Below are 14,062 nucleotides of genomic sequence, written 5' to 3'. Positions count from 1 at the left end.
GGCCAGAAAGCCAACCATGTCCTGGGCTTCATCAAAAGAAGCGTGACCAGCAAGTTGAATGAGGCGAGTCTCCCCCTTCACTCTGCTCTGGTGAGGCCCCACCTGGAGTACTGTGTTCAGCTCTGGGGCACCAGACATAAGAAGAACATGGACCTGTTGGAGCAATTCCAGAGGAGGCCACAAAGATGATCAGAGGGCTGGAGAACATCTCTCATTAAGACAGGCTGAGAAAGTTGGGGTTGTTCAGCCCAAGGAAGAGAAGGCAACGGGGAGACCTTGTAGCCACCTTCCAGTACCTAAAGGGGGCCTACAGGAAGGGTGGAGAGAGACTTTTTACAAGGACATGTAGTGATAGGAGAAGGGGTAATGGCTTTAAACTGAAAGACAGTAGATTTACATTAGATATAAGGAAGAAATTATTCACCATGAGGGTTGTGAGGCACTGGAACAGGCTGCCCAGAGAAGCTGTGGATGCCCCATCCTTGGAAGCATTCAAGAACAGGCTGGATGAAGCTTTGAGCAACCTGGTCTAGTAGAAGACGTCCCTGCACATGGCAGGGGGGGTTGCCCTTTAAGGTCCCTTCCAATCCAAACCAATTCTATGATGATTCTAAGTGTGTCACCTTAATATTAAAAAAAATGCACTTTCTTTTAAGTTTTCATTAAATCCTCCAGAGGATAAATGCATTTGTAGGATTTAACTTCAAAGCTGCATCATTCATTATAATAATCTCAAGCATCTACAGAACCATTCTTCTCCAAAGCAGAAGTGTTCACTCTACTGCTTTAAAAAGAAGTTACTCAGCTATTCAAATAACCTTATAAAAATTCTTTGCATGTTTCCCATCAATACCACTGGGATTCCAACCACAAGACCTGTGAAGAAGTGTGGTATGTAAGCGCACAGCTTGTCATTAGGAAATACATTCACTCTACATGCCCCCTGAATTTCCTGGTACACATATAGAAGGAGGAAAATTCTTATTCTGAATTAGTTTTCATGGGTTTAATTTTTCTGTCACTCCACTGGTTTTTACTTTAAGTTTTACAGCCCAGTAAGTGGCTGTTTTAAAAAAAAGGAAAAAAAAGTGTGTGATTTGGTATAAGACAATTGAAGATGTTATAAATCCATTAAGTTACTTAAAGTAAGTCAAAATGATTGACGAAAAGATTTAAATGAACCTTATTTGCAATATTAGAAACCAAATATACTATTAAGAACTGGAGGAAAAAAATTAGATTCTCTAATCAAGGAAATGAAGAGTCAAAACCCAGGCTTCTGGTTAAGTAGATTAAATGATCTTTCTAGTATATTTAACTTCATAACTCAGATTTTGTAGTACTAGTAAACTACTGTTCATAAACTGAACCTTTAAATCATGGAAACTCATTCCTGAAAGCATGGAACCACATCCATAAATCCAAGAACAAAGGAGGCTCTGACTAGGATCTCATGGAAGTTCTCATTTGCAAAGCCAGTCAATACCAGAGCAAGAAACCAAAGATAAAAAAAAGAAAAAAAACAAAACAAACCAAACAAAAAACCCGAACAACTACCAATCAAACAAAGGGAGGAAAAAAAACCCAAAACACAACAACAGAACAGCTTGAGAATTTTTCGTAGACAAATTCTTCCTCAAAATGGAGAATGACATGCTTAGAAGTCCTCAGATGTTAACTTATACATGCAAGCCACTCTTTTGCTGAGACTAACAAAAGTATGAATCATCACCATAATCATCTTCAAGGAAAAAAAAAAAAAAAGGAAAGGAAACCAACCACCCTACTGGCTTTGGGTGCAATGACATTCACAAATTACTTCCATGGTTATGAAAATCCCACTCTTCAGCATCAAAGTCTAGTTGTGATCATCTGTAAGCTTGTTTGGTCAAATTATGCTGCTTGTTTGCAATATTAACTGCTAGTTCCTGTCCTGTTTGGATTTCAATTCAGAGTGCCCATCCAAATGCACAAGAACTGAACAAACCACAGCTGGTTCCAATGGAGGGAAAACAGTCCTCCTTTGTCCTCCATCCCCTGACCCTCTCCAGAAAAATCCAAGTGGCAACTTACTCCTATTGACACATTTCGAACTGGAAAAAAGCTTAAGTCTTTTTATTTGAAAAGTATCTTAAAGTTTTATTTTTCCTAGATTCAAACAAGAAGCAACCATCTTAAAGTGAAAAGTTTAACATCTACGTGATAAACAAACCAGGAAGGAACAAGATTTTTGTAGGCTTTCTTTAGGGCTGCATCTCCTGCTCCACACACCTGAACAGGAACACAGGTTTCTTCAGCCAAAACAGCACTGCACCAGGCCAGGGCACTTGGGTGCCAATCCCAGTAACCACTGGTTTACTGGACTGACAACTCGTTCAGGACCATTAGCACACAGGGTACTTGCAAGGAAGCAGACACTGTGGTCTCAGCCCAGCCAGTATGGCAACCACCCTACACAACTGCCCGGACATCTGCTGGGGGAGCCCATTGCTCCTGCTCTGCACAACAGAGGTGCCCTGGCACAAATGCTCCTGGTGCTGGGGCACGAAGGTCAGTAGGAAAGAGACATGGGAAAGGAGGGAGGAAAGAAGCAAGGATTGTTATTTACACCTTGGTGTGACCCACAGTTCAGCTTAAGCTGCCACATGAGAGGAGGACAAGTGAAAAGGCCAGGCCTCCCAGATGAACCCCCACAGGCTGTATCAGCAGAGTGTGAGGGGTGGGTAGCAACCCACATACGGGGATGAAACTGCAGACTTAGGGCACCGAGGTCTGATGTGAACACGGTATAGTCAAATGAACTCATTCACACATTCAGCCTCAGGAAAGCCCAAGAGACAATTTCCTTCACCCAGTAGCGGGACAATGATAAACAAAGGCCAGCAATTTTATTTATGCTTTTTGCATGGTGCAGTGCTTGAAGGCAAGAGAGCTGGAAGGCGATTCTGCAGAGCAGAAGAGAAGAGAAGAAAACCAGAGTCTCCTCAAGAGAAACTTAAGCAGATAATGCAGATAATGTTTTGTTGTTTAAATGTTAGTATTACTGTAGTAGTAGTTTAGCTGATTAACTCACCCTGTGCACATACACAGGCAGCAACCATTGTCAGCGGGTCTTTTCAGAAGAGGGGAAAAAAATGCTTCAGCAGTGACTGTTCATTCATCATCCCTAATGAGGCTGATAGGGAGTACTGCAGTAATAATAGCTTTTGCAGTACCACACAGCTTGGAGACTGGGTGCTCTGCATTGTATTCAGCCAGGATTTCAAGATAACATCCACAACGTATCCTCCAGAAACTACAAATTCCAAGGGCTTTGCACAGATAGCCAAGATGACTATCTGCTTTTCCAAGCTACAAAGTTCACCTTTAGTATATCGCTCCACAGAAAGAGACACATGGACTGGCGTCTGCCAGCAGAGTCTCTGCTGGAAGGATACTGTGATACACTGTTTGATAAACTAACAGTTTTAACAAGCAGATTAGTTTGTCATAATGAAGTAAATGATTCTGACCTATTTATCTAATACAAATACAGCATCTACTATTGCATAAGTCCTAGGACAGGATGATCCAAGGGAATTAAAAAATTTAGTCTGACAGACTAATTATGACTGAAAAAAAAATAGGAAAGACTGTACAGTTTGTTTCACAAAGAACAAGCTCTGTCCCAAGACCCTCTGAAGTATCAGCCATACTTGCTGTCTGCAGCTAGATGACAAAAAGCACCCTACGAAATGCTATACATCAAGCAGGAACCTTAAGCAAAAACAGATACCAAGAAAAACTGGCAAAAGAAAAAAAGTTTTCTGATAAAAGTTGTGCTAAGGAATTAGAAAGTCACAGCTAACTGACCAAAACTTGCACAGGCTGACAAAGAGCAATCAACTTTTTTTTTTTTTTTTTCTGCCTAGAGGGGAAGAAAGGTCAGAGGAGAGAACAGGATTTTGAGGTTTGTTTATTTGGAGGGCTGCTATTTTCTGAAATTAATTGGAAGAGTTATTTGCAAACAAAAGAGACCAACTTTTTTTTCTTTAAATTTTAAGTTTCCAAAAGTTTACCGAGTCAAAAATGAAGCCCTGTGTTTATGAGGTGCCATCCCTCTAGTTTATTGCTGGCTTTGAGTTCAGGCTATTGTAATAAGAAAACATCAAAGAGCAGCATTTAGCAATAAACATGAATTATGTTAGCCACCTACTTCTCCCATGAAGCCAATATCAGGAACAGAAAGAAAAACAAACACTTTCATCCTTGTATAGATTCTAGTTTCTGCTTACCTGCGAGATTTTAAAAATAGGGGAGACCTGATCAGGGCAGTCTTATCAGTGAGAGGAAGCAGAGGCCAAGAAAGAGGAGGAGGGAGGGCTGAAAGTAAATGGTTTTGTGCTGGCTGACTTCATATCTGGGACTTCAGAGCTCTGCTGTCACATTTGTGTTTGTGTTTCTCTGTTGCCTCTTCCTCCCCCAGCTCACTCAGCACTCTCTTGCTGTGCTCCCAGTCTCATAGCGGTTGTCACTAGTGACAAGATGCCACCAACCAAGCAGATGTTCTCTGCAACAAGTTCTCTCTTCTCCCCTTCAACCACCTGCCCCAAAGCACCTCTGCTTCATCTCAGTGATCAAGTTGATGGGAAATGTGGGATTTTGTATTCTGCTCAGTCCCCTACTTGCCTCTTGCTATTTCTTCCAAGAGAAAGTCACAAGAGCACGAGAGCCTCTTTTCTATTTGCCCTTCATAGGAACTCCATCACAGACAATTTCACTATCTTTCCCCCCCAACTTCTTCCTGATTGGCATCATACCATACTCCTACCCTTCACTCTTGTATTCTCTCCATTAATTCCCCCCCTAAAAATACAGCCGTGCTTTAATATCTTCAATTCTTAGAAGAGTTTCTCCCCCCAAAGAAACACAGCTGTTCCCCTGCTTTTCATGCTTCTTGGACAAAATGCTTCATGTTCCTGCTTTTCATTTGAAGAACAGTCTTTTGCAACCCCTCTAACCCTCTCCAACAGCTGGTGGGGCTCAGTTCATGGCAACACTTTTCTCTCTTCTTCATCTACTCAGAAGACAAATTCAGCTTCTTTCTCTGTCCCTGTCACTCTCAGATCAACTTCTGTTCATGAGCCATGCTTCCCATGCAATCTTTTACTGACCTCTTCAGATGCTCAGCTGCCAGCTCAAGGGTAACTGAATGCTGAGCTTACCATTCTCCCTGCTTCACCTACCTTCTTTCATTATTATTGGGCACAAGACCATTACACTGCCTTCCACCGCTTTAGCACAAATACAGCACAGGATGCATACATCCATGACATGTCACCATCAGCACGAGGGCAAAAGGAACACATTTGGCACCCTGCCCCCAGCAGGACAAAGGAGCGGTGGATCAGGAGGTCTGGACAACACTGCCAAGAGCAGACAAATCCATGAGCCCAGCTTCCTGCAGATAGGAAGCCCTGCACTAGTACAGGTCTGCAGCAAGAGCAAACCACTTTTTGAACATTCACTATGAGAGACATCTGCAGGGTTACCAGACACCTGTAGCCATTAAGGGCTCTGCCTGGTTGCAAACTTAAGACCCTTTCAGTTTCTACTAGAGGTTTCTCCATGAGCTCAGGGCCAACAACAGCTGCAGAGAAGTAATAATTTGATGTGCACACACACATGCACACACCTAGCCAGACCTGACAGGGGCCTGGGAACAGCTGTGCAGGGCGGAAGCAGGAGGGATGGCCCCAGGCTGGGTCGCCGTGGGGCTGGTGCACCACACCCTGCCCCAGACATTTCTGCCTCAATTAACTTCAGGAATTTCCAATGGGAACGGGACTACCTCTGTGCTGGGACATTTTGCCTTCACTTAGAGGGAGGGAATGTCTCCAAAGCTACATTTCATCTTTAACTTCTGGCCTGGATTGTAAAGGTAATTAGGGGCAGGCAATCAATCCTTGGAAGAGCATTTCTTGGTTGCTAAAAGCTCAGATTAAGTGCGTGCAAAGTCTCTCACAAAGGGAATGATAAAGCACTACTAAGAAAAGCACTATTAATTGCACCCCTGAAGAACTCCTTGGAGGTGGCTAGTCCTGCAGCCTGCCAGAGCCTCCACAGGTATTTTAACCTCACAAGGAAGACATTCCTTTCTGACTTGGCTGTAAACAACTTTCAAACTTTAAAGAACACCTCAGCAAATTAAAGGTTCATTGTTCAGAGTCCTTTAGGACTGTTTCAATGTGGCGAGACTAAAATTTACAAGATTACTCACATAAAATAGACTGGCTGAAGTTTTACGCAGATCTGGAATTCCCAAACTGCTAGGCTAAAAACAATTTCAAGAGTAAAACTGCTAACAATCAAGACACAATCAAGAACAGGAGAGTATGGAAGGTGCTGAAGTAGCAGCCTGAGCCTTCTGGTCAATGCAGTGTAGGGGATATTGATAGCCATCCAGTTAGCACAGCGAGCACCCAAGCCTGTAACAGCAGTATAATAATTTCAGGAACATAGTCAGATAAACTGCCATCTTTCAGTAACTACACTTTTTGGTTGGGTGAGTTTTTTTTGTTGTTATTACACAGGACCTAAGGCTATAACCCCAGCACCAGAGCATATCCTCCCCTCCATCCCATGCTCTGCGAAGGCAGGCAGCACAAAGCACATTTGCCAGCCTTCCCTATATCTCCTACAAGCATTATTGCTCACATAATGCCAGAGCACAGGTCAGAGAAGATAAGTTACACTGTGCTGGTGCTTATTGTAGCTGTCACTTCAACATAACTATCACAAAAATTACTTGTCTGTGCAACACCTTTTTGGCTGAAAAGTTTGGCCTCTCATCTGTGAAGGGGCAGCAGGTTTGCACAGGATCAGCTGTAGTAGCTCAGCTGCTGCATGGTAACTTGCTGTGGTCACTTTCTCTCAAGTTACCCAACCGTTTAAAGACAGTCTTAGATTTACTAGGTATGACCACTTCAGAAAGTCAACCTACTAAGAAAAGATTTCTAATAACAGAGGAACCAGGAGTTTAGTGCATGCTATTTAGCACACCAAAAAAAATACCTGTTGCCAGAACCTCAGCAAAAGGAAAACAGAAAGGAAAGGAACAGAGGTAAGATTTAAGAGATTAATGTTTGCAGTCTCTTTTTCTTGACACATTTTGCAACAATCCAGACCATCTCAAGTTGCTATTGCTGTGGCATACTGTCTTCATTTGAGAGGGGGAAGCACTGCGGTTTTCTGAGTCCGTGCCACATTTGGTTTGCATATAATTAAATATGTTTTGAAACTTAAAACCAGAAGTTAAATCAGCTGGTTACAGGGCTTTTCACTGCACTTAGTTTTATTTTAGGTATGACAAGTATGACCTTAACTTGGAAGAATCTAAAGTACTGCTTAAAAACTTAAAGCAGATAAAGTCTGTTTTAACATCCTGTAGGTTTTTAAAAAGTTATGCTTTTTGATCAATTTTGAAGTGTGCTACACATGGAAAACATTTCTTAAAACTTCAGAAGGCCTGTAAGGCTTCAGGCTTAGACCAAAATCAAAGTAGAAAATGCTGGAAAATACAATTTGTACACCTCTCTCATTTAGTTAACAGCAGAAAGAGAAGAACCAGACCTTTAAAATCTCTTTACAGGAGAACGGTAAAAGCAAGTTTTCTCTTACTGCTAGTTGCTACAGCTACAACACTGGCGGATGTTAAACTCTGTACCTTTCTAATACATAATGTGCATACGTATACCATAATACCTAAACAGTCATGCGTACTTAAAATACTGGTAAGGTGTCTGAGCAGTATCAGCAACTTTGGGAGGGGTAAGGGGGGGTGGGGAGTGGAACAGAGCATGTAAAAGGTTTAAAACAGCTATCTTAATGTAACAAGCACAAGTACACTCCTCCTGAGAAGCTGACACATGAGCAGGACAAACCACCCACAAGCTGTCTGGATATCACATCAATCTAGCAGCTGGGCAGGCCTGCTGAAGCCCAGACTTCTACACTTGTCCAGGACCAAAACAGATCATTTTATCTGCTAGTGACTTCATAAGAGCACAGCTGATCTTTTAAGACCATAACAGTATCCCGTCTATACTCTGGATACATCAAAGATGTTTTAAAATGTATTAAAAATCTATTTGCGGCATCCATCTGAACACCAGCATTTACTGGAACAAATTCAAAAGGGGATGGGAGAAGAGGAAAAAAATATGGTTATAGTCAAATGGATATATTTATCTTAGTGGGTTTGTTTATAGTAGCAGGATGTTAGTCACATTGTTAATTTGTAAATCAGTTTGTAATGTAAGAAAACATGACACTTAATAAGGCAGAAATGTCACAGTCAGCACCTGAGTCAGGTAGCTGCGTTTCTATAATCCTCAGCCACCATCAAAAGTTCCAGCAACAAAAAGGGTTGGGGTTTTTTGTGTGTGTGTGTTTTTGTTTGTTTGGGGGTTTTTGTTGTTTTTGCTTTAAAAGACTATTTTTCAAGGAACCACGAGTGCATTTACCTACTTTTGAAAACATGAAAATTAATTCTTACAGGTACATATAGCTTACAGGAAATAACATAGGAGTAGTAGAGAAATACTTTTCTGCTGCTTTTAAGCCAAAAACAAAACTGTCAGTTTCAAAGTGCAAAAAAACCCCACACTTTCACAAACAATTCAAAGGGCTACCTTTTAAATGCCTGAGGCAATCTTATACTTCTACTATTCTAGAATATCCAAGTGACTGTAAAAGAAATATACACTTGACCTGATAGCTACCCTCCCTCTTTGAAAAGCTATATGCTCAATTCAAGAAAAAAAAAATAATAAAAAAATCTCTTTTCACTCAGAGCAGGATGACAGAAGATTGGCTACATGGAGCTATAATTAAAGAGAAGTATCACCGTTAATAGAGGAATTTCTATTTTAAAAGTATTTCTTCTTCTGTACACTTACACTAATGGGGAAAGAGGCCTGAAACCTCTCTTGTAAAGCTTAGGAGAGAAAATGAAAAATAGGTTTGGGATCGCGTGGTCACAGGCAGGATGCTTAACAAAACAAACAGACAAAAAGCCCCACACATCGCATGCGCTGTGGCTGTTGGTAAAAGGGAGGAGAGAGAGAGAAAGTCATCTGGAAACCTTTTGCAGAGATAGAGGCAATTTCTTCAAAGGGGACAGATAATTCACTTGTCACCGGACGGGGGAAAAGAGTCACTGAGTACTAGACACATGAGAATACACAGTTGTTTTTGGCCAGCAAGATAATGTGTTTTCAGATACTGTCTAAAACGGCTGAAATATTAATCCTGAGCTATGCAGACAACACCTAGATAAGAACCAAGCTTCTAATGTATTCTATCATGAAAGATGGCAGAAGAGGGATAAGGTATAATTACAATTCTATTCATATTTTCCTACGATACGTGCCAATTTCTAAGCAGGTTTCTCTTTATTCTGCCACCTTTCTATCTAGCAATAAGCTTTTAAGTATTTTGATTATAAGGCCAGCTCCCAGGGGAGGACGCAGAGGAAGGGAGGAAGCACTGAGCCCAAAGGAAGAGGACTTCTTAAAGCAGATGACTATAGCGATTCCCATCACTGCCGCGTCTCAAAACAGAGGTGTGCTGATGCTGTCTTCTCCTTCTGCATTTGCTGCAGCGCAGTGATCCAAGAGGCTTCTGCAGCACCTTACAGATGCTCAGAGAAAAAATGAGCTGATGCACACCAAGAGGCTTTACACAGTGCCACAAAGCTCATCCTCCTGCAAAGACATGTAGCCAAAGAACACATCACTGCGAATGTTCCCCCCAGGTAGTCACAAGGCACTGAAATATCCACAGACACAAGCGTTGGAGGCTGAAGCATACTGCTGGTCCATGTTCCTAGTGGGGGTGATGGGTCAGGCTAGGTCCAGGGAAGGTCCAGGCTGGTTTAGATCAGCTGAAATCCAATCATCCCCAAAGCTCACACATCTACTGAACAAGGAAAGAATATCATGTGCAGGTTTTGACCCTTCAGCACAAGAAGGATGCTGAAAAGCTGGAGTGAGTTCAGACACCAAGAAGGACTCTACCAACACTCCTTCTTTCTCCTGCCCCACCCTTTTTTTTTAATAATCCTCTGGCCCACATCAGGAATCTTAAAACTTAAGGATACTTGGGGATTGCCAGTAAAGTGTCTTACCCAGTGTGGTACTGAGGATTTGACAAACTCTCCCCTTCCAATAATCAAGGGCACAAACCAATTTCCAACAACTTTATTTTGGAGAAAACAAAAGAAACTCAGGAAATACAGGAAAACGTTGGTCAGTTTTCACAGGAGCCACTTCTGAATCATGACTAATGCAGCACACCAGCTGGATGGTGGTTTATCCTTAAGGAAGGAACCACCTGGTTATCATAACAGAGGCAAGGCTATCAAAAACCCAATGGCTGCAGCCTATCACCCATTGGACTCCCCACAGCTATTTTTTTCCAGAGCTCCTTCACGCCCAACCCAATCTGCAGAGAAGGAGAAAAGCCATTTCACTTCGTTGTGTAAAAGCGGCACTCTGTCACACCCAGCTCCTTCGCTAAAAGGGATTCCACCTGCCCACGGCCTGCCTCGTCCCCAGCCTTTGAAAAGCCACCTGAGAATCCCTTGATCCCCGGCCAGCAGCATGCCCCGGCGCAGAGGCTGAGCTGCACCCACCTCCGCTCAACTGGCAGCCTGCGCTCTCAGGCGATAGCTGCAAAATCATGAGTTCTCAGACTCAACTTTCGAGTTCCCAGGCAGGTCCAGACAGGCCTCCTACTTACAAAACACAGGCAACTAAATGTTTAAAAGACTGACTGCATACGGCTACCAAAAGCAGCATTATTGAATCTTTTTGTTTCCCCAGTCTTAGATAGTTCACCCAATAAAAAATTTTTTAAAAAATTAAAAAAAGGTATTTTTAGATGATTGCAGCAGGACAACCCAGTGGTCCACAAGGACAAGACAAACAGCATCATAACCAGCCCTACAAGATTACCACGTTTTAACAAGAGGTATAAGGTCCCTTGCCAGGTATTACTGGCCAGAGCTTTTGACTGGATCTACTTCTAACCATTGAATGATAACCCTGTGAGAGGGAACCTATAAGCTTTACAAACAGAAGAAAACCATCTCTCAATGTTAGTACCACCCTCTGTTCACCAACAACCTGCAACAGCCTGCTACATAAACACTTTAGATGTTATTGTGCATAAGTCACCCTAACAGTATAACCCCACCAACACCAGGAAATTCAACAGCACGGCCTCCACCGACCCGACCCACGCTGCATGTTAATGGATCATCACTGGGTGTAGGCCGTCACCAGGATATTTTCTATTTAGCCTTTATTTTAAGGTTCCTTCCAATGCAGTACAGTTCTCTACAGTAACTTCTGGGACATCAGGAGTGAAAAACCTGAGTTCCAGAAGACTTCCAGTAAACCCCTCCCACCCGCAGAAGTTTATTTTTCATTCTCTCCAGAAGCTCATAGTCATTCGTACACTTACAACCACCGTACATCACCCTGTGCCTATGCAACTATGTAGGATTCACTTACAGGATTTCTGCAGCTTGTAAAGGAAGCTATGAGGTGTTCTTCACATGGTTGTTTTTTAATTGTTAATAGAACAAACTCAAACGATGGCAAATTTAATTAGAATAGAGAGAATGAACTTAGAAAGAAAAAAACAAGGTCAAGGTTTTAGTTTGAAGCTCATACAATGCACAGTGTTTAACTCAGTAACTAGAAAACAGGATCAGGATGGAGCATTTAGGGACCACAATTAGTGTTGTGCATGGGTTACAACTTAGAACCAGTGCAAACTGAACAAAAACTTCCCAGATATGGGAGCAGAGTGGAACTTTCCATGCCAGCGGAGACCCTTCAAGTGGTAACAGAAGGTTAGGAAATAAGGGCCTCAACCTACATCTCAGATGCCACATTTAGAAATGACTGGAGAGTCCCTTGGACATAAGGTAGTTCTCCCAGAGAAGGCATCCCACCATCCTCAGGTCTACGTGTTGCTCAAGGCTGTTTGATCTGAATGCAAACACTAACAGCAGAAAGGAGCAAAAATGGGGAGCATCAAGTGCAAAGCCCCAAAAACATTGTCTCCAATACCATCTAAACAGGAGATCAGGGCTGTGCACAATTCCAGGATGTGCTAATGTTACTCTGTACTCTTCTCAACCTATGCATTGCCTACACCTTTTCTGTTACATGTATATAAAACATGGGAGATTTCTCACTCTCCGTTTTGCTTAAATGCTCCTTATTTTTGCATACAGAGGTGGCAGGCAAGATTTAGATGTGCTGGTTCAACAAAGAGTGACCAGAACCTCTTTAAGACAGCTCAGCAAAACCAACCATAGACACAACCATATCATGTTAAGAAGCCGAGGTCCAGCATGCAGCTGTTTCTGCACAGCTCCTTTCCTAACAATACGAGCATGCAAAACCTGGCTGGCTTATGGCGGGTGCCGGCACCCCCAGGTAACACCTGGTAAAACAGACGCGGGTGGGTGAAGCTTCCCACAGGCCTGCCTCCGGCTTCTCCCACTCGAATCTCTAGCAGGATTTCGGCGCCACCAGCACCGGCCGGGGGGACCGGGCAGTTCTCCCTTCCAGCCCTCCGCTCCTCTTGCCCCACACCACGCCAGGAGACTCGACCCGCCACCCGGGAGCTGGCCGTAGCACCAGTACAGCGTGCTCCCGCGGCTGCGGGGGGCAGGAGCACCCGGGGGGCGGCACCGCCTCCCTCCGCGCTCCCACCGGCGTCCCCGGCCGGAGCCCCGGGCCTCCCGCCAGGCGACGCGACCGGCGCTTTCCGAGCTGCCCCAGAAAAGTTAGCGCCGAAGTCCCCGCGGCGAAACAAAAGATCGAGCGCGAGGCTCCCGGCGCCCGCCCGCTCCGGCCCCGTCGCCGCCCCGGGGGCGGGCGGGGAAGGGTCGCGCCGCCGCCGCCGCCACACGCCGGGCAGGGGCGGCTCGCCGGGGGCGAGGCTGGGAGCCGCGCCAGGAGCAGGGATCCCCGCCTCCCGCAGGCTGCCGCCAACCCGTCACCGCTCTCCGGGCTGCGGCTCAGGCACGGCTCCGGCACTACCGGGCGGGGAGGCGGCGGGGGACAGTGAGGGGTGCCGGGCGCGGGGGGGGCTCCATTCATTCTCGGGAGAGCCGCCGGGAGCGGGTCGGGCAGGGGCGCACCGGGCCGCCGCCGGTCGAGGCCGCGCCGCGCTCTCCTCACCTTACTCTTCACTTCCACCGCGCTGCACTCCAGATACCGCAGACTCTGAGATTTGTTGAAACTCCGGTTCATCTTCCCGGCCCCGCTGCCTTCACCCCCTCAGCCGCCGCCTCCCGCCCGCCGCGGGCCGCGCGCCCCCGGGACGCCCCCGCGAGCCGATCGCCCCGCGCGCGGCAGGCGGCACGCGGCGCCCCGCTAACCGCTCCGCCGCTCACGGGCACTTTGTCCCGGGCGCGCCAATGAGAGCGGCCGCTCCGCCGAGGCTCGCGCTCCGGCTCCCAGCAGCCGCGCGCCCGCGGCTCCCGGCGGGCGGGCGCCTGGGCCGACAGGCCACGCCCATGGGCACGCCCACCCTTGGGCCCGCCCCCGCCCGCCGGAGCCCCGCCCCTCGGCGGCCGCGGGGCTTCGGGTCCCACGCGTGTGCGCGGTACGGGGGCGGCTCGGAGACGCCCCGGCCGAGCTGCCGTGCCGCAGGAATTACTAGAGGAGTTGGCCCTGGTGCAATCCAGTCCGGTCGGTGCGGGACCGGCCGGCCCAGGGCAGGCGGCAGCCAGGGCTGGAGGAGCTACTCGGGCGCTGCTTTAAACCATTGCCCTGGAAGGCTGGTGGTGGTGCAGCTGCAAAATAAAATAGCTTTATACTGGGGTGGTGTTAGGCCTCTGGTGCTTCTTGGCAGGTGTGTGCACTTGCCTAGTTTTACAGTGGTCCCGCTGCCAAAGTCACTTAAGATACAGAAAGTACAGTAGAATCATAGAATAGTTTGGGTTAGAAAAGACCTTCAAAGCTCATCTAGTCCAACCCCCTGCCATGAGCAGGAA

General features: G+C 45.7%; 1 protein-coding gene across 1 annotated transcript in view; it reads right to left on the bottom strand.

Annotated features, from left to right (window-relative positions):
- PARD6G (par-6 family cell polarity regulator gamma) overlaps nt 1–13,316 on the bottom strand; it is a gene marked incomplete at its 5' end in the record, with an annotated part of 68,453 nt that extends 55,137 nt beyond the window's left edge. Inside the window, one exon of the mRNA XM_080339527.1 lies at nt 13,245–13,316. Within this exon, the coding sequence (XP_080195653.1) occupies nt 13,245–13,316 (72 nt within the window). The remainder of the gene's footprint in view (nt 1–13,244) is intronic.
- Between the last annotated feature and the right edge of the window lie 746 nt (nt 13,317–14,062).

The sequence above is a fragment of the Nesoenas mayeri genome, assembly GCF_963082525.1.
Source record: "Nesoenas mayeri genome assembly, chromosome: 2".
NCBI lineage: Eukaryota > Metazoa > Chordata > Aves > Columbiformes > Columbidae > Nesoenas > Nesoenas mayeri.
This window is presented reverse-complemented; position numbering and strand designations above follow the sequence as displayed.